The sequence below is a fragment of the Leptosomus discolor genome, chromosome 16 (assembly GCF_034619465.1).
Source record: "Leptosomus discolor isolate bLepDis1 chromosome 16, bLepDis1.hap2, whole genome shotgun sequence".
NCBI lineage: Eukaryota > Metazoa > Chordata > Aves > Leptosomiformes > Leptosomidae > Leptosomus > Leptosomus discolor.
Genome location: NC_141406.1, coordinates 2,619,148 through 2,637,593, shown reverse-complemented (window position 1 = coordinate 2,637,593; position 18,446 = coordinate 2,619,148). Strand labels below are relative to the sequence as shown.

The window sequence follows — 18,446 nt, the reverse complement described above, 5'->3', positions numbered from 1 at the left end:
AAAGTAACTTTTCCACCACAGTGGTATAACTTCAAGTACTAATTTAATGATATAATTTTTAAAAATTATTTCTTTGAAATAATATTCCTATAGTCAGAAAAAATACACCAGATTTGTAACTGATTTAGTGTAAACAAAAACCATATTTTTGGATATGTACATGGACGAGTCTGCCCAGAATCAAAGGGCGACTTGGGTTTCAGTAAATACTTTTCTAGCATCGCTAAATTTACTGGAAATATATTTCAATCATAGCTCTACAATAGATTAATTTACCACTTTCCATTTGCCCTTACATTGGGCTTTAAAGTATTTTTCCTCCTTACCTCTCACCCAACTCTCCCTCCCTTAGGTAGTGTTATCCTTCATTAAACACTGGCCATGTCTTGCTTTAACCAGGCTAAACGCAGGTGAGAATTCCGTAAAACACAAGGATATCCTTACCAGAACACGCTTCCCTTCCCAGCTGGGACTTTGATTGTTAATAGCTTCACGTTTGATTTCTAGGTCAGAAGAGTGAGAGGTATGTAGATAAATAACCCTACAGTGGAACGGAGCTGGATTTTTAAGATATTCTACTGTTCCTGGTCCTTTATAATTTAATCCCTCCCCTCCCCAAACCTAAAAATAAATAAAGTATCTCCAGACCATTCATATCTACATGGACAGGTAACAAATGCATGCATTCATCCCAATCCACTCTGACAGGAACTCCAGGCAGACAGAAAACTCCAATATTTATACGAGACTACAACTGCGTTGGTTTGTTGTTTTGTTTGTTGTGGGTTTGTTTTTTTTTTTTTTCTCCTGCAAAGTCCCCGTTTATGATGAACAAACAACAAAGCAAGTTTTGGACAACCCAAACTGGTCACTACAAGGTATTTTTACTTGCAGGGCAGAAACTGCTCTTGGTTGTTTACCAGAGTTCCTAAAGCAAAAAGATCCTGTAGTCTTCCTTAAAAAAATAAAATATTAAAAAAAAATAATAATCACACTGACCAGTAGTTACTGGGCCACCAAACTAACACTGGCTTGAGGTTACTCTGTGTTCACTGTTCTTGGATGTTCCCAGATTTTGGACTGAAGCTGCCAGAGATGTTAATGGGTAGTTTAGTTTTGAACACTGCAGAATTCACATGTGCTTTTGGAGGAACAGAAGCACAGCACAGGACTGGTCTGAAGAGAAGCAGAATTGCGATCTTTGCAGACTGTGGCACGTTTCTCAAGTCGAGGGGAGAATAAGCCAGAAGAACAAGTGCTTTTCTATCTATTAAAGTATATTCATGATGGCATTGTACAACTGAGTGAGCACCACGAAGTGGACAGGAAGGCAGGAGCTGCGATCCTGAGTGGCAGGGTTACACGTAAGCCAGGACAGTGCATTGTACTGCTCCAAAACGAACCTGCCGAAGAGAAAGGCAGAGCAATGAAACTGGAAGTGTTTACTCCTCTCCCTTCCTGTCTTTTCTAGAAGATTTACTTAAGCTTATCTCTGGTTTCTCCTGGAGACACGAAGTCACGAGGACTGCCTGGTGGTGTAAACACTGCTGGTGGTGGCAAGGTAGGAAACTCACTGAAAAGGCGGGGAGGGAAGCACGAATTCTTAGTTTTAGTACATTTGAACTCGAACCAAGCGATCCGAATGTAGGCCCTCCCCAGTACCCAGCAGAGACTGTGGAATCGCAGGGGTTCAAACACCACTGCACGCGAAGCCTCATGTCTAAGGACAGAGGTTCCACAGCCTCTCTGGGCAACCTGTGCCAGTATTTGATCACACCTTTTGTGTGACGCTGTAGCCGATGAGAATTTCTCCTGTTGTAACTTGCACCTGTTGTGCCTCGTCCTTCCCCCTGTGCACGCAGCGTCCTTTTACACAGAACAAAGACAGAGCACCCCCGGACAGCTGTGACAGCTCAGTCCTCTCGGAGGACGCAAAGTCAGATCTTCTAGAATAACACATACACCACCAAGTTCCTTAGATTAGATTATTCTCTCTGCTGATACTCTCTACTTGGTGAAATGCACGTGTTTGTTCACTGGTGTGTTCCCCCCTGTAGGCTGCCGCATAAACCAGATCTTTTTTCAGTCCCCAACAGGTGGGATGGAGGCAAACAGTTCTCTAGTTATCTTAAGTGATATGATACAGAACCCTGTATTAATTCAGGAGGAATGTCTCCTTTATATCCCACTTTCTAAGAGACTGGCATCAGAAGAGTAATTTTATCTCCTTTGATAAATCGCTTCGGTTTGGCAGGTAAAAATAACTACTGACACGCTGCAGATTAGACCAGCAGCTAAACAGAACAATCTTTGGGAGGCAAACAAGGTGTCGAGGTGGTAAGGCAAAGCTGTTTCTAACTTTCCTTTACATAGTTATGTGTAGTTATATGGAAAACTGATGAAGTAACCCTCAAAGTCCTGCTCTTTGGTGGTGGAGGTGGCAGCTCTAGTAAGAGTTGCCCACTGCCCCGAGGGCACAGGAGAGTTATAAGCTGTTGGTAAAGACAGGAAATAATTTTGCCAGGTTGAAGAGAAAAGATCCCTCTGAAATTTCAGAGCTTAGTCCCCAGAGCCTTAGAGAGGAAATGCAAAGACAAAAGGCGTTACCTCAAGACATCTGATGTAGTTTTAGAGTCAAGGGGGTGAGGAACTCGCTGAGAATTTCTGGCAGGTAGAAGCTCATCAGTCTGCGCTACAGAGATATGGTGATGTAAAGAGGCCTGTGTAAAGGAAAAAAGCACAAATTAACCCTCATACAGCAGGTACCTCTGAAGATACACAGGGAACAAACACACTCTGAATTATCACAGGACAGCACGGAAAGCTGGTACTCCTGTGTTGAACCCACCATGACCATGCGTATTTCCAAGCTCCATAACGATCACATTTTTGAATCAACTGACCGTTCTCTCTCTGGAATCCAGGATCTTTAACAAAAGAATGCTGCACTCTGTTAATGTTAGCCAGGGAAGAGGAGATGAGGGGAAAGACTTGGATGTGCCAGTGGTTCTGTTGGTATTTTGGTAACAAACCATCCTGAGTCTTCAAACTCTCCCAGGAGGAGACCATCACAGAGCACCACATCGCAGCGGGGTGTCCAACCAGAGCAGCTGGTGCAGCCTTTGGCCTGCTCCCTCTGTCTGTCTCATCCTTCTTCTGGAGCAAGGCTTGTGCATTAGTTTATACAGGAGTAGGAAAGGGGTTTCATACTGATCATGTGCTGGGGGCAGAGCAACCACGTAAGCCTTTCAAGTGGGTAGCCTAATACGCCGCAGAGCCTGCCGAGGCAAAACCTCTCATTTATACTCCTCCAATTACGGCACGCACATTAGAGGTGAAATACTTTAGCTCAAAAAATCCTTAATCCAAATCAGACAAAGATGACTTGAATCCGTATGCCTCACATGCCATACAAGCTTCCTAATTGCAGCGCTGTGCAGCAAAAAGGAGACAGCACCCCCTGCTCACTGAATGGTGTGCAAGTTACTGCATGAATTCAGCCCCTTGCTTTTATTAAACGTTGTCCAAACCAAAACAGTATGTTCCAAGTCCAATTAAACATTTAATTCAGCCTAGATCTGAGAGAGCAATTGTGTTGGGCTGGGGGGGTGGGGTAGGGAAGGGTGGTGGCTCCTTCTCTCTAGTACAAATCTAGTATAAGCTTACGGAAGGAATTCATCAAGTTGCCTGGAGCTCTGCTGACTATGTTTTTGCTGCTGGAAATGAAACATAGTCTTTGGATTACTCATTCACAAAAAAAAAAAAAAAAAAAAAAGGTAGTTTTAAGTTTAGCATAAAACTTCATCTGGAGCTCCAAAACCATGGTGGTTCATTTTTCATATAATTTTGAGATCTCCATTCTGTCAGCTCAAAGACAAGCACATACTTCAGGGAAACCTGTCCCTGAGGAGTGCAGAGTGTAAGGGACAAGGTTCAGTACTTTGCTGGTGGAGGAGCTACACTGAATACAGAGCCTGCCATGCTGACTGCAAGTCACTGTTAACATCAGTCCTAAAAGTGCTTATTTTGCATGAGAGAATTGAGAAATACTGAACACCTTTACTCTGGTAACTGCCTGACAGACATGGATTAGGGAACTTATTTGAGACACTTGCAAAAACATTTAGTATTCGTTAATTAAGCTCAGAATGAATAAAGTAAGTGGTACTATCTTGATTAGTCTATATGTTGTTTGCTCGAGTAGTTATGTGACGCTATTCAAGGCAGATTTTTCACCTTTCCATGCTCGCTAGTTCCCGTTTTTTCGATTTATTCAAATAAGAAGCTGCACGACGCTACAGGGATCAGCGAGTCTCTAGCAGTTGAACCCATTCTGCTGCGTACGTCAGGCAATTCTTGCCATTCTGGAATGGAAGGTACCGGGTTCACTCTGCCGCTACAGCCTCCGCTGCTCCACTTTTACAAGCAGGGAACAGAGTGGGCAGTGAATGCTCCAGCTGGAGGTGCTACGCCTCTCTCTAACTTTCAATCTACGTGTCACAACTGGATTATGGCAGAACAGAAGGTATGTCCCTCCTGTCTTAGGCTGACTAAAAATGAGAACGGGGACACGTCTCTAATGCCAGATACAGCTTTGATGATTCTGTATTCAGAAGCTGCTGAACTATTCCGTTTTCAGGTAAGGGCCTTAGGAACGGAGAATTAAGCTTTACCAGCCAGCTATCTGAAGCAAACTTAAACCTAAAATTGCATTTCTGTTCCCAGTACTGTCACAGTTGTGGTAACATGCAAAGCCACATTTTCAAAGAAAATTCACAGGATACAAATAGAATTTGTCTTCTCCTCCTTCCCCTGTGAAAGGATACCAAGACAGACCTTCAGGAAGAGGGGACACTGGTTTTGTGCCTGAGGACAGGACGACCAGAACCACTGCGGGAGATTCTCAGCTTTGGCAGTCGACACGAAGTATCCAAGAGCAAGAGGTTGCTGCTTCAGTTCTTCAGGGGCTTCTCTGGACAGGAGACGTTCCCCTTGGCTCTGAAAGAAGAATGGAGAAGGCACGTTCATGGTTCTATGTCATTACATCCCACTCCAATAGCATTAATTTTGTTTACTAAATACTCAGTATTTCATCCAGTTCTGTCTTGCTACAATGAGCTATCCTGTAGTCATGCATGAATCTTCAGCAAAGTTGTCTAATCCCCTCCTTTTTCCCCTGTAGTTCGGTTCTCCAGGCTTACATTCCAGAATCACGGGAAGTTCCCAACCAGCCACATCAGCCTCCTAAAGTGACCCGAGTACACCTGGAATTTGGAGCTACAGAGTAACTTAGCGGTGCAGGGCTGTGGCTGCGGATCTGAACAGCCTCCTGTGTGCGTGCAGAGTGCAGACCAGCCTGGAATTCAACTTCCTAAAGCCCCACAGCCTCTTCCTACACGTGCCAAACCCAGCAGGCTGCAACTGCAGATCTTGCTGACCTCAGCCGGTGGAAGGACGCGTTACACACTCAAATACAGAAGAACAGAGAGTTTTTGCATCTTCCCAAGTTTGGTTCCCTTTGCTTTTTCAGTTAGTCACACTGACAGCTTCGGCAGAAAGTGGCACGCTCGCTATTCCTTGCTATGGGCACCTGGACAGAAGATGCTGTGCTTTGTTTCTAGCTGTACTGCCGCGTGGGAGAAGTGTGAGGAAAGGAAACAGCTGTCCTGCTTTTCAATTTATATCACTTATTTATTTGTATACTGTGTTTTTGCAGTATTAGTTATTCATATTTTTATATGTGGACCAAAGAGTTATTTGGAGAGGAGAGAGTTAAATAAGAAACCATCTGTAAAACTGATTTCATGAGACTTTGGGTGGCTGCCTGTCAGCGTGTACCTTTGTGATTTTATTTCGGTAGAGTAAGACCTAGATGAACCTTCCACACCCGAGGCTGGGTGGACAGGAACGCTTGGTGTGAGCTTGCTTACCCCATCCCAAGTGTGTGTACGCACACATGCCCTCATCGGTCGCGAACCGCATTACCAAACCTAGAAGGGGCTCCCTAGGTATCAGAAAGGGTGACTGCCATTCCATTCTAGAGTGCATTCCCATTTTAAGTGCCTTCTTTTTTGTTGTTGTTGTTGGAAACACCCTGTCCTGTTTTGCTTTTACTTTTCTTTCATAGAGGAAAAACACAAAAGATGCCTGCGCAGTATTTTAGCTTGTAACGCATCCCAGAAGAGCTGGGATAGCAGTTCATTAAATCCATAAACATCTTTTCAATCCATAGGTTAAAAAAAAGAGAAAAGATTCCACTGCACAGAAATCAGCTTAATCACAAAGCCTTCGCTGCTAGTCCTTCAAGCAGGTCTTTCTCCAACAGTAATATCTTGATCAGGAATCAAAGGAAGTTAAACACTCCATAAAGCTTGGAGAAGGCTGCAGCTCACCTGGCCGTGGGCACTCAGAAAACCTTGAAACTGGCTGTTGAGCAATCAGGACTTACACTGCTGAGCTGCAGCAATCAATTACGGGTTACATGGACGAAGGCTTGACCTTCCCTGACCCACAAGGTAATGATCACACGCTGTTGCTTTTTTAAAACCAAAAATTACACATCAATTACTAGGCCCTTGTTAATGGTTAAACTGAATTACTATGACAGGTTCACCGAGCAATGGCTTGTCCAGGTCTCCAAGCGCTTTGGTCATTAACCTTTTAGTGCTGTTCTTAAGCCACTTGGATGGAGTTCCAGTGAGAACGAGTTTTGTGAACGCGTTTCTAAAAGTGGTGCAGAACAGAGGTTGTTCAACGGACTAAATAAGAGAGGGGCATTGTAACGAGCGATGAATTGTGATTTATGGCTGGAGGGTTTAGTAACAGAATTAAAAACTGTCATTTGCCCACAAACCAGTTTGCTACAACCAAGCGACAGGACCGCACAATTATTTAGCCTTTGAAAAGGGGGTTGGCGTGTTGACAGAAGGTAGGGGGGCTGTGAACTGAGATCACAGCAGACAGCATCAGCAGTGTTGTGGCCGACCCAGAAGACATTTTTCACTCACAGACTGTACGAAGCTGACCACTGCAGCATTTTGGCAGAGGCTGCAAGGAAAATACAGGCAGGACTCTTTCCTTCCAGCTGGCAAAGCCAACAGCACTTAGTCAGTCATTTTCAGGGAGCGAGAAGTCTTTTCTTAAGATACCTGATTTACATTTAGAAAAACGCAGAGCTTTGTTACAGAGGCTGTACATGTACCTCCTCTAACCTCCTGTTCTGTACTTCCTTTCAGTCTAGATTTACGGCTTCTCTGGAGACTGTTTAAAACCACCAGTGATAGTCACAGACCCAGATTTAGTTACTTGAATTACTACAGATCACTAAACCAGCACTTTCAAATGCATGGGGTTATCTGTTTCTTGTATAAAAGTTAGCCTGTTTCTTTAATAAAATACTGTATTATTCAGTAAAGTAATACGCTACTGCTTTAAACGTACTATTTCTAGAATAAAACTTCTCCACAGGAAATTATGAAGCATCAAACTTCTACATACTTGTGATGGAAACCATTTTAGGAGTACAGCTAAGTCTCTTACACAATCAAATGTACAGGTAAAAGAGTTCCACCAAACATGATCCAAATTATGCTAGAGCCAATTCAAAAAATACCTCGAATTACCAAAATAATTTGCATTTTAAGTAATCACCGGTGTTGGAACCAACTTTATAAAAGCCACTTCAAACAACAGTAACTTCCAAACACTATGTGCTCTGGGCTAATTTTACAGCATTTGCATAAACATCCAGCACCTGCGGAGTTTCCAAGGGCAGGTTTTTTTTATTAGGAGAATTATCTCCCTTCTGCCTCCCCTAGAAATTCAGGTGAACAGCGCTGTCGTATCTCCCTGTCTCTCAAAGACTTGTCACTCTGTGCCAGGGACATTCCAATACGATTTTCCAGACATAAATGGACGAGTACAGGGTCACTAGATATGGCTCTGCCACACGAAATTAAAGCTTCTCTCTCCTCCTTCTCTCTTCCTCTCAATTATCTTGTACACTAACAATTAACTTCAGAGATGTAAATAGTCAAGGCAGAGGCATCGTCTACAAAGTCGTTTAACCAGCACCTTCAATTTTAACATTATTTTCTGCTTGCCAATTATGCTTGAGACTCTACAGGGAAAAAAATGTTTTGTTGGAGGATCTGGGTCTTTTTTGTGTTTTAAGTAATGTATGTCCTGAAGTGCTGCAGCCTTACCCTGCTATGCTGGAAGTGAGATCCCACTCCAATGCCAGAAGGCGATCCAGGGGAAGGAACTGGGGAGGAATTTGGTGAAGAGTGAAGATTCCCTGTTATTAAGATCCTAATGTCATTGTCCATGTCATCTGGGAATGGGAGGTCAAACATGTCATCTGAAAAGGAAAAGACAGGAAAATAATTTCCAATGTGCTGTACTCATTTTTGTCAAGAAGTTTTTGTAATTTATTACCATCCCCTTTAATTTATTATCACTTTTTTTTTTTACATACTCTTGAGAGATGAAAGCAGAGATAAACACTCTACTGTTTAATCCTTCTTAGTACCTTTGACCGCGACCGCAGACTTGAAAGGCGAAGTTGGCAGACATCGATTAGAACCATGAATTTTAACAATGGTCATAGAGTGAACAAAAAATCCCGTCATACCAGCTTAATGAAAATCCACACTGAACATTGGAACAGAAAAAATGGCACCGCTCTGCAGCCGGTCACAGAATCCATTAACAAAATACTTGAAATAGCTGAAACGAACCTACGCGCGTTACCCGCGGCAGGTGCTGCTCTGCAGGCGGCTCGGGCCGCGCACCAGCGCTTCGGCGCGTTGGCTCAGAACACGCCAGGAGCAGCCCTGGGCGCGTCAAGGGAAGCGCTCACCGGACCAGCAGGGGAGCAAGGCCTGCTCCACACTCAGGAGGGCACTTCCACGATGATGTCAAACACCGCCCCAGGACTCCCTACAATGCAGCTGGTAACGTTTTACCTTCATCTCAGAAACCACGTGCAGTTGTATTATCGGCACTTGCTGCGGTAGTTTGGGTTATGTTAATACATGGGAAGGGTGTAAAGATACAGTGAAAATGTGTTTTGTGTTCCTACTGTCCATTACTCAGTGATTTGCCACGCAGGTTACGATACCACGAGGACTTTACGTGATGGGAAGCGAAGGCATTACAAAACGCAGAGCAAAAAATTACCCGTGTCACAATACGGCTCATAGGGTTTTTTCCTTATCCAGATTTCTCAGCAGGCAAAAGCATTTAGACAGGATGAGGTCATTTAAAGTACATTTTAGGGCACAGAAAGGGACAGTGGGGGCTGTCTGAATTAACTGGATTAATTAGAACTGCAGCCAAACTTACACTAAGACATACGGACCCCTAAATAAGAGTCATGTGTTTCCACATATTATAATAAATAATTTCTCTTGAAAAAGAAGAATTCACTCCGCCTGAAAATGGAAAAGGGGGTGTGTGCCTTGAACTAACTTCACCTGAAGTCTGAGCTGAAATAGGCAGGTGGTTGTTTTTCTTCATCTTCTGAAGAGAAACACTGGATTGCAAGAGCAATGAATTAACTGAAGTTTATTAACTTCTGTCCTACAACCTCAGTAAACAAAACAGAACTAATGTCATGCTCTGCTTAGCCCCCAAAGCATAAATGAGATGGCTAATAGCATAGGAAGCAGTTTAATCATTAAGTAGAATAGAGTTAAGAAAATTAAATTTAACACCATTTTGGAAAACGCCAGTTCTTGTACCTGATTCTAATTAGCATCTGAAGCGCTAAAGGGCAGGTTAATGCAGGTTAAATATTTGTCAGCACAGCATTCAGTCAGGATTCTGGGGCCTCGAGAGGACAGCTGCTCAGGTATTAAGAGGGGTAACTTCCCTTCTGTGAGGCCCACAAATTCCAGGAGGGACAGATCAAAGCAGACTCTTTCATTAAAAATAGCGGGCCTTTCTTCCTCTCCGTACACTAACTCCCCTCTTCATAAAATACTTCTGTTGTAAATGTTTGTAGTTACTCTTGGCTTAAATTATTTTACAATAATTTTTCAGGATTTATGGCAAAACAGTTAGGAAAATACTTATTTGATATAAAGCATTGACCAGAGTCTTCCTGACACAAACTATGGGGTTAAATACACTCGAAAAAGCACGCTGCAACCGTTGAGAATTCTCAGGTTGGTCTATTTTGCCTACTTGAAAGGAAGATTAAAATTCTAAACCAAGTACCTCCTTCCTCCCAAGCTCTGTACACAACGGGGCATGAAGCAAACCACTACTCTAACGAACAAGCTGGCCTGATCAAGTCCCGACAACAAGAAAAAGCATTTTACAGTCTGTGCCATTTCACCTATCGACTGGTCCATACCAGTTTTGGAATAAATCAGCACGATTATCTGAAAATAGACTTCAGAAAACACATAGTATATTACCTAGTGACTATAAAGTACAGGGATGTTCTCTTTAAATGAAATTTGGGTGGTATGGGGACCGTGGGAGACCACTGCTCTGCTCAGGTTTTTTATTCGTGACTGGTCCAGCTCTGCCGAGGTTCTGAACAGCCACTGAGCGCTGGCCTCTCCTCCTGCACCAGACCCGTGCCCACTCACCATTAGTAGGGCTGAATCCATCCTCGTTGGGGTAATTTGCTGGTGCTACCTGGATCGTAGCAGAGGTTGGGAAAACCAGGATGTGCGTACAGGAGGCATCCTGAGGGGTATTCAGCTGCGATGACTGCAGATTCAGCGCAGTGCTCCGGCCAAACACTGACCCCATCGTGACAGCATCTTCCAGAACAGAAGCAATGGCAGAGACATTAATTTGCAGCATCTTCAAAATACACTCCATTACAGTTCTGCGCACCTAATCTGCGTTTGCAAGCTAATAGACGTGTTTGAAGGTTCTTATTTTAAAAAGACTAAACTACTAGAAGAGCTTGAAACGAAGGTCACAAGTTGTATAGATAACGTGTAGCTATGTGAACTCCCCTACGATGCCCCACCTTTCATTCTGCTCCCCCTTAATTGAAGATTTACTTGCTAAATGAGCAAGTTAAATTTACTTTTGACACCCAGGTCTGTAGAGTTATGAACTTCCATTGACGTGAAAAAAGCATAACTTGCCATCTATTTTCTCACGTCACAAAATCTCTGTTTTGAAAATTATTCAACTTGATGAGCCATTTTTCAGCTCATTTAATTCCATGTAGTAATCTTTTATTTCTAAACTTAATAAAAGAGTCATTTGTCACCATGTGCAGTAAAAGCAGGTGCTTACATTAACACAAGAAACAAGTGAAGGGAACTTCAAAATTTGGTTTTATTTCAACTTAACTCCCTGGACTGCTGCTTTTAATAGAACTCTAAGTAACTTCAGCATATGAAAAGGCAAGTGGGTTTATCCTTTCTCCCATTTACACAGACTCTGACTCTTTCACACTGTAGACTCTTTCAGCGCCTGCAGTCCTCTTGCAGGAGGGCGTCTACACCATCCCATTTCAGCTGCTGAGCACTGTGGCCTCCCCGAGGAAAAGGTCACCAGTTTGAGTGCATACAGTCATCTTTCCCCCCAGGAGCCTCCTCTCCCAGTGTAGCATCTCTTGATGGTATCTCTGGGAATTCTGCTGGCTCAGCCTGTTTTCCACCACACTTAGCCATGCTAGTCAAGGTGGTCTGGGACTCAAACTGAATGTGCTGATGTGGCAAGCGTGATAAAAGAAAAGTGTCACTGGCATTTAAATAGCTGGATAAAATTTACCTGGCATCACAACAAACGACCCCTGTGGCTCCATGGCAACTAAGCAGGCACTGAGGATAGAAGGGGAGTCTGCTGATGAGATGCCACACATGCGGCACACCTCCTTTAGCTGTTTGCTGATTGTCTGCAGGGAACATTCCCCAAGGAGGATACTCCAGTCTGAAACGAATGAACATTACGATAGAAGAGAAGAACAGAGTTCTGAAACAGCCAGCAGTTACTTGAGAACAGCAGAACATTAACCGCGCGGTGCACTTCTGTAACACTGCTCTGTTCTGGACTGCCTCCCTGTGCAAACACGGGGTATGGCTCTGCAAAGCGGGTGTGCGAGCGGCTCCTGCGGAGCGCTTCGCTCTGTGCGGCTCGTTGGTTTTCCCCTGAGCTACCTGCATTCCTCTGACACTGACAAATCACTGAAGATGATGTGTTTAAGAACGAGGCTTGCGTTCTGCCTGTGAGGTAGAGGCGGTACTTACCTGACGTGACATGGGGCAACATATAAGCATTCTTTTTTTAAGATTCTTTAATTATTTTTTTATTGTTTATTTACATATGAATCTTTTCCTGAAACACACAGATTCTTTTTTTTTTCCAAAAAGAACACCTGTTTCCATCTAACATGCTGCATAACTGGAATACTTGGAATGTAAGCAGAGATATGAATTCACACACTCAACCATCAGAGAAATTTTGTTAAACTTTGTTATGAATAAAATACACTAAATAAAGCAGATTTCAGCAGAGGTGCAGATACACAAGTTCAAGAAACCCCATTTAGCCATTTAAATGACATTACGTGGCCAAACAGAGGAAGGGAGTTGCTGATTAAATTCCTAATCTGTTTTCCTGCCTTCGTTCCATTTAACTCCTGGGTGTGATGGACACCAAATTCCCCTGACAGGGCAGGCAACACCTCTTCTTCCCTGCACGTACTGCATGGACAAGGCATTTCATTACTGCTTTCCCCCCCCGAGAGTATTTCTTTCTGCTTTCAGACTGAATTGTTATTTATTGTGCGCTGTTTTTACGTTTTTTCCCCATCTTGTGAAATACAGAATCTCTTAAAATAAGCTAGCCAGAGGAATTCATGGTTCCTTCAGTTATTAAAGTAAAAGGACAAACTCATGAAATATCTTGATTCTCTGATTTATCTGCATGTTCCAACTCAGGAGATGGGCGAAGACTGAGAGCACCCTCTCAGAACCCCATTGTCTTCCAGCCAGTCACCAAACAAACCCTGAAGCGTGGCCACAGCCGTCAGAAGGGGAAGCAAAGTTGCCCACTGCGTGTATTTAAATTCGTGAGGGGAATCACTGCCGAAGTGCAGTCCCTGCCCTTGTTGGATTAAGACACCTATACCTAGAACACTCCAGAGTGCCCTTTGAGTGCTCACACGGCTGTTAGAATGATAAATCTTGGGAACTCTTTGCAGGCTGCAGAGTGCCTTATCGCTGGTTCACGCCGACTCACAGTTTGTAAATCACAGAAAAAAAAAAAAAATGATTTTTTTTTTTGTTCGGTAACTTTTTTGCCCGAGTTTTTTGTATGTTTAGTTGATGTTTAAGTTTAGGAATCAGCATTGAAATCTGTTTCTATTTCCGTGACAGGAAAACTACTGTTCAGATCTTTTTCCAATGTGACGAAACCCATGGCTTCTGCTTGGAAGTACGCTGGGCAGAGAGCAGTTCATCTACACAACGTCTGCAAGACAGGAGGGAGGAACGTCGAACCCAGGGCACAAACAAGCAAACTGTTTATGCAAACCAACCCAAAAATCCAGTGCCAGGGTAGGATGATTGCTCTCAGTTTTCTGGTGTTAAAGGCCCACGTGTGACCCGCTCTGCACATCCCTCTGCCTTGCACACGAAGGCCGTGACTTCGTCCCAAACCCACAGGCAGCGCCAGCACTGACAGCCCCTACCTTTTAACTCCCCGTGGCCCAGGCGGCCGAGCCGCCCGATCACAACTCTCCAAGGCAGCGATGTCATCTGGACAATGCCAATGCACCATTCCCACAGCTTCTGCAGACCGATCTTACGTGCAGACAACTTGCTCCTCCTTGACCTGGAGGTTAAGGAAGAAAAAGAAAAAAAAAAAAAAAGTAAGAACCCAACCGAGGACAAACGCTTACCGGCCTACAGGAGTTGCTGCAGTTCTGGGGAGTGCCTAACCCACCCTTTACTAACAAGAAGCAGAAAAAGCACGTGTCTGCTTTCAGTACTGTTACTGCAGCGACAGGCAGGAGGTGTCAATACGCTGAGCAGCACAGCAGCTGTTCTTGAAGGTAAGACTCGTAGGCCGCGTTTGCAGAACAAGTGTAACGCAGTGACTTTTGTCCTCTGCAGTTTAAGAGTTATAAAAGTGCCAACCCAGATGTTACCACTGTAACACGACCGTGGGCACATCAGCAGGAAACATGATTAGCAGGGATCTGAAAGGAGCTGCTGAGAGCGAGGGACGACAACTATAGACCTAGACATAGCAGAAAATGTAAAGGTTTCTACCTGTTTGGTAAATCAATATTAACTATGCAGGTTTCCAGCAATTCACCATGAAGGTCAGTGCAGGATGCCAGAAGCCAACGCTGATCGTGAGACAAACAATATCCAACAAAAAGCACGTTGTATTTCTGACTGGCCTCTCCAAATGTTTCTCCCAGCTCTGTCTGTTTGTCTTTGATGGGTGCCAGTATGAAAGGAGGCGAGTACAGTTGGATTGGGCTGGGCCTCTGCAAGAAAGTCAACACAATCATCAGCACGTGTATCTCAAACTACTTAATGCAAGAAACACACAAACACGGATTGGCAGCGAGTACAGAAAAACGCAAGTTTGAAACAGTAAGTTCAAGGCATTCATAGTCGAGGGGGGGGGAATTCATTCCTGCTAGTTAAATCTGATGCACTTCCAACCTTTTTTTAATTTTTTTTTTTTGATATACAGGGCAACTAAGGTATGAAAACAGCCTTTGGACAGCAGGGTACCAGTCTCTGAAACAGTCGGGAGTTTAAACCTGTTATTCTGTATATCCCTTTGCTAACATTGACGCTGTCTGCTCTCCCTTGTCCGTTCACATACCACCTACAGAACAATGGGCAGCAGGATCTCACGTGAGGTACCGAGGACTCCAACTGAGGAACCGCTCCGGTAGAGCTCAGACTTGATGCACGGTTTTCTATCCAGGCACCAGGCATAACACACTGGCATGAACATCGGGCACGATGTCAGAAATTAACTTTAAGTCTTACAGCTCACGGTTTAACGTCAGAAATACGTTCATCTTCAAATCAAACTGAACTAATTCATCAGAGCTGCTGTACACGTGATAGTGCTTCTCTTTAGGAAACAAACTGCCCCTCATCCCTCAGATAACCAACCTGTAAATGGCTATAAGAACTCAAGGCCATTCAACACCATTTAACGATAAGCAGAAGCAAATTAGGATTGTAATTAATACATGTGCAGTCCTCCTGCACAGCCTGACAGTGATAAGTTATTAAATGTCTTTTTTTTTTTTTTTTTAAAAAAAAAGGCGGTACAATCCCAGGAGGCTGAGACTGGAAGGATCTCTGATCCCCTAAGGCCAGCCCTCCTGCTCACACGGTCAGCTACAGCAGGTTGCCCAGGTATCTGCATCACCAGACACAGAGATGCTGGATGTCGTCCCCACCGACGATGCCCAGCCTGCCTGGGCGACTAGGTCCAGTGTTCAATCACCCCTGCAGTAAAAATGTTCTCTTGTGTTTTCTCCTTCAAACAGCTCTCGTATTCAATTCGTGCCCGCTGTCTCTCGTCCCGTCACTGGAAGCGCCTGGGTCCATCTTCTCTCCCCGCTCCCAGCAGGTATCGATACACGCTTATCGGAGCCCTCCGGGCTGGACAACTGCAGCGCCCTCGTGCCTCCTCAGCTGTCAGACGCTCCCGCCCCTTCGCCATCTTCGAGCCCTTTGCTGGACGTGCTCCGGTGTGCCCGAGGAGCCCAGAACCAGACAGGGTATGGCGCCGGTGAGGCCTCACCAGTGCTGAGGAGAGGAGAACGATCACCTCCCGCGCTCTCCTGTCAGCACCCTTCCTAACGCAGCCCTGCCTGCGCTTGGCTTTCCTGGCTGCAAGGGCGCGTGGCCGGCTCACGTTCCTCTCGTCCAACAGGACTGCTGGCTCTTTGGCTGCAAAGCTGCTTTCCAGACGGTCGGCCCCAAACCCATCTTTGCTTTACAACTCCCCTCTAAAGAAAAACCATGATGGGCCTGACCAGCCATGCTCAATAATTTAGAAGTTGTCAGGGTATTTTCTTAATTTTTCAGGCAAAGTTTGGAAGTCTGCAGCGCAGACTGACCACAAACACATGTAAAATGGCAAAAGTAGAGATCTGATTGATTAAGCTAAATGCAAGCTGCTCAGGAAAACATTTGCCCCTTTTTTTGGTGTCCGTTGTAACTTCAGGAAATTAAACATGAAATGCAAAGTGCAAGTTAATCAGCTTAGAGGAAAAGTAAGTTATGGTGTTTTCTTAAGAGACATTTGGGGGAGTCGCATTTCGGCTCATGTCGCTTTCTAGAAGTAGCACCCTGGCAGCAGTGCAGGAACGTTAATTAAAGGGAGGGAGATGCTTGCAGGGGTCTTGCAAGTTTATTGCTCTTCCCCTTACACCTAAATAGCTTGAAGTATGACTGTTGTAACTTGCTGCAAAACCCATCCTGCTGAACAGACACCTTTTTGAGGGAAGCATGAGGAGAGAATGTGAAGAGGAGACGCCTGGGGTGATACTGCTTTTAGAAATTTTCCATGAGAGCTTATGGTTTTATGTGAGTAATGAAACGTGTTGATAGGCTGGGTTTATGATGATTTTGAAACTAGGTTTTTTTAAGCCCTAACAAGCATGTCTTTATCCCAAGGTAAGTGTTTAAGTGTTTAGTTGGTCCATTAAATCTAAATAAAAACAGTCACCGTTCTTTTTCAAAGAATGAAAAACATTCATCGAAAGTAGGATGGATTATTCTTCTTTTGAAATCCCTGAAATTCCAGAAACAGGGCTTGAATATTTACAGTTTCAAAAACAGATGAAAGATAAGCCCACTGAAATAGGGAGATTTCTCCATACCTCAGGGAATTAATATAATATCTGTAATTAGGCTCAGGAACTTATTTCATATATATGCATATATATGTGTATCTAAATAAGGGTTGGACGTAAACACTTTCCTGTAGCAGTACTATAGACTGAAACTACCAACGAGTCTCAGAATCCCAAGTAACCGCATACATTTTCTCTTCTTTCATACTGATCTTTAACCTTTTACTTCATGACTCAAAACCAGAAGCTTAACATGTTTTGAAAGCAAGTAATCTAACATTTTTCTCAATATTTTCTATTTAGTATTCGCTTACCTTTTCCCTTTATATTACCATTGTCTTCTATACCTTGGAAAAAAACCTCCTACAAGTATTTTCTCTACTCTTTTTTGGTATTTGAGAAAAGCGGTTACCGTTTATTATCAGGCTTTCATTTTCTTGACACCAGTACTAACCTCAGGATTTTTGAGGGTCATCTCGATGCTGGCAGCTGGCCCAAAGCCTGTGAGAGACTTGATGTGAATCTGGGTGGGCAACGGCCTCCTGCATTGGCAGTACACCGAAAATGCCAGCGACTTCAAGTGCTGAATGTAGAAAACCTGTTCATCCTTCATTGTCTGCAGCATGTACTGGCAAGGCACAATCTATGTAATTCACACAAACAACAAAACACGATTGAAAGTCGTCAAAGAGCTGTTCATTAATATCAAACCAGGCTCGCACATTCGTTCGTCATTTAACAACCGCGACACCGCGTTGTTATTCAATCACGTGCGCTCCCGAGGAGGGCTGCTGCCCTGGAGCACGAGGGCCGGCACCGCCAGCCACCACGCTCCCCGATACCACGCCGCTGCTTCCACCGCAGCGAGGCATTTGCGGCCGCCGGTCTCTCACACGGCCGAGACTCCTGCCGGCCCGTGTAACGGCAGAGCCGCCTTGCAGGGCCACAACACCCGAGCAGCGCTGGAGAACCCCCGCCCCGGCTGACAATCACAGCTGGCCAGAAACCCTGACGGAATTCTGCTCTCTGCGACACGAGCGTCACAGAGTGAGAGCCCCAGTCGACTACACAGAAATAACAGGTTATCTCCTCCAGTTCAGTCTTCTTTTTCCGACGTCCACTCTCATCCAGACTGCGATTTGGGAAGGGCACACCATTAATTACGTGTGTAACACTTACCAAAGCACACCACAAGAAGTAACTACTAGTGGCTTTTCAAAGCAATACCCTAAAACTTGGGGGCAGCTTTAATTTTATTTTTCTTAATCCTCAGTCCCAAAACAAACACCCATCTTCAAACACCTTTTATTTTTTTAAAATTGCTTTTCTGATCAACACCTTCATTTGCTGGTGGCCTTGGCTATCTCATCTCGGTATTCTGAACGTTGTGTTTAGGCAGGTTTGGTTCCATAGTTTGTGGAATTAGTATTTCTTTGCTGGTCATGTAGGAACCAGCACTATGGTGTCATTCGTAAAGAAGACTGTAGAGAGCAGGATTCAGATTCTATTATAATGATTTATGTTGTTCCGCCTCCGTTTCCATTTAGTAAACAGTGGAAGCTCAGCAATCTTACACTGCTGTTCAGCTTCACTTCTTTCAGAAAGTAAAGTCAAGCATGATGCTTCA

At 44.2% G+C, this 18,446-nt stretch overlaps 1 protein-coding gene across 1 annotated transcript in view; it reads right to left on the bottom strand.

Moving 5' to 3' along the window:
- Nucleotides 1-802: 802 nt before the first annotated feature.
- MED13L (mediator complex subunit 13L) overlaps nucleotides 803-18,446 on the bottom strand; it is a 197,910-nt gene continuing 180,266 nt past the window's right edge. Inside the window, exons 23-31 of the mRNA XM_086474057.1 lie at nucleotides 17,274-17,462; nucleotides 14,253-14,476; nucleotides 13,670-13,812; nucleotides 11,749-11,907; nucleotides 10,602-10,778; nucleotides 8,205-8,359; nucleotides 4,837-4,998; nucleotides 2,608-2,720; nucleotides 803-1,403 (exon numbers count right to left, since the gene is read on the bottom strand). Of these exons, the coding sequence (XP_086330183.1) occupies nucleotides 1,271-1,403; nucleotides 2,608-2,720; nucleotides 4,837-4,998; nucleotides 8,205-8,359; nucleotides 10,602-10,778; nucleotides 11,749-11,907; nucleotides 13,670-13,812; nucleotides 14,253-14,476; nucleotides 17,274-17,462 (1,455 nt within the window). The 3' untranslated portion in view covers nucleotides 803-1,270. The remainder of the gene's footprint in view (nucleotides 1,404-2,607; nucleotides 2,721-4,836; nucleotides 4,999-8,204; nucleotides 8,360-10,601; nucleotides 10,779-11,748; nucleotides 11,908-13,669; nucleotides 13,813-14,252; nucleotides 14,477-17,273; nucleotides 17,463-18,446) is intronic.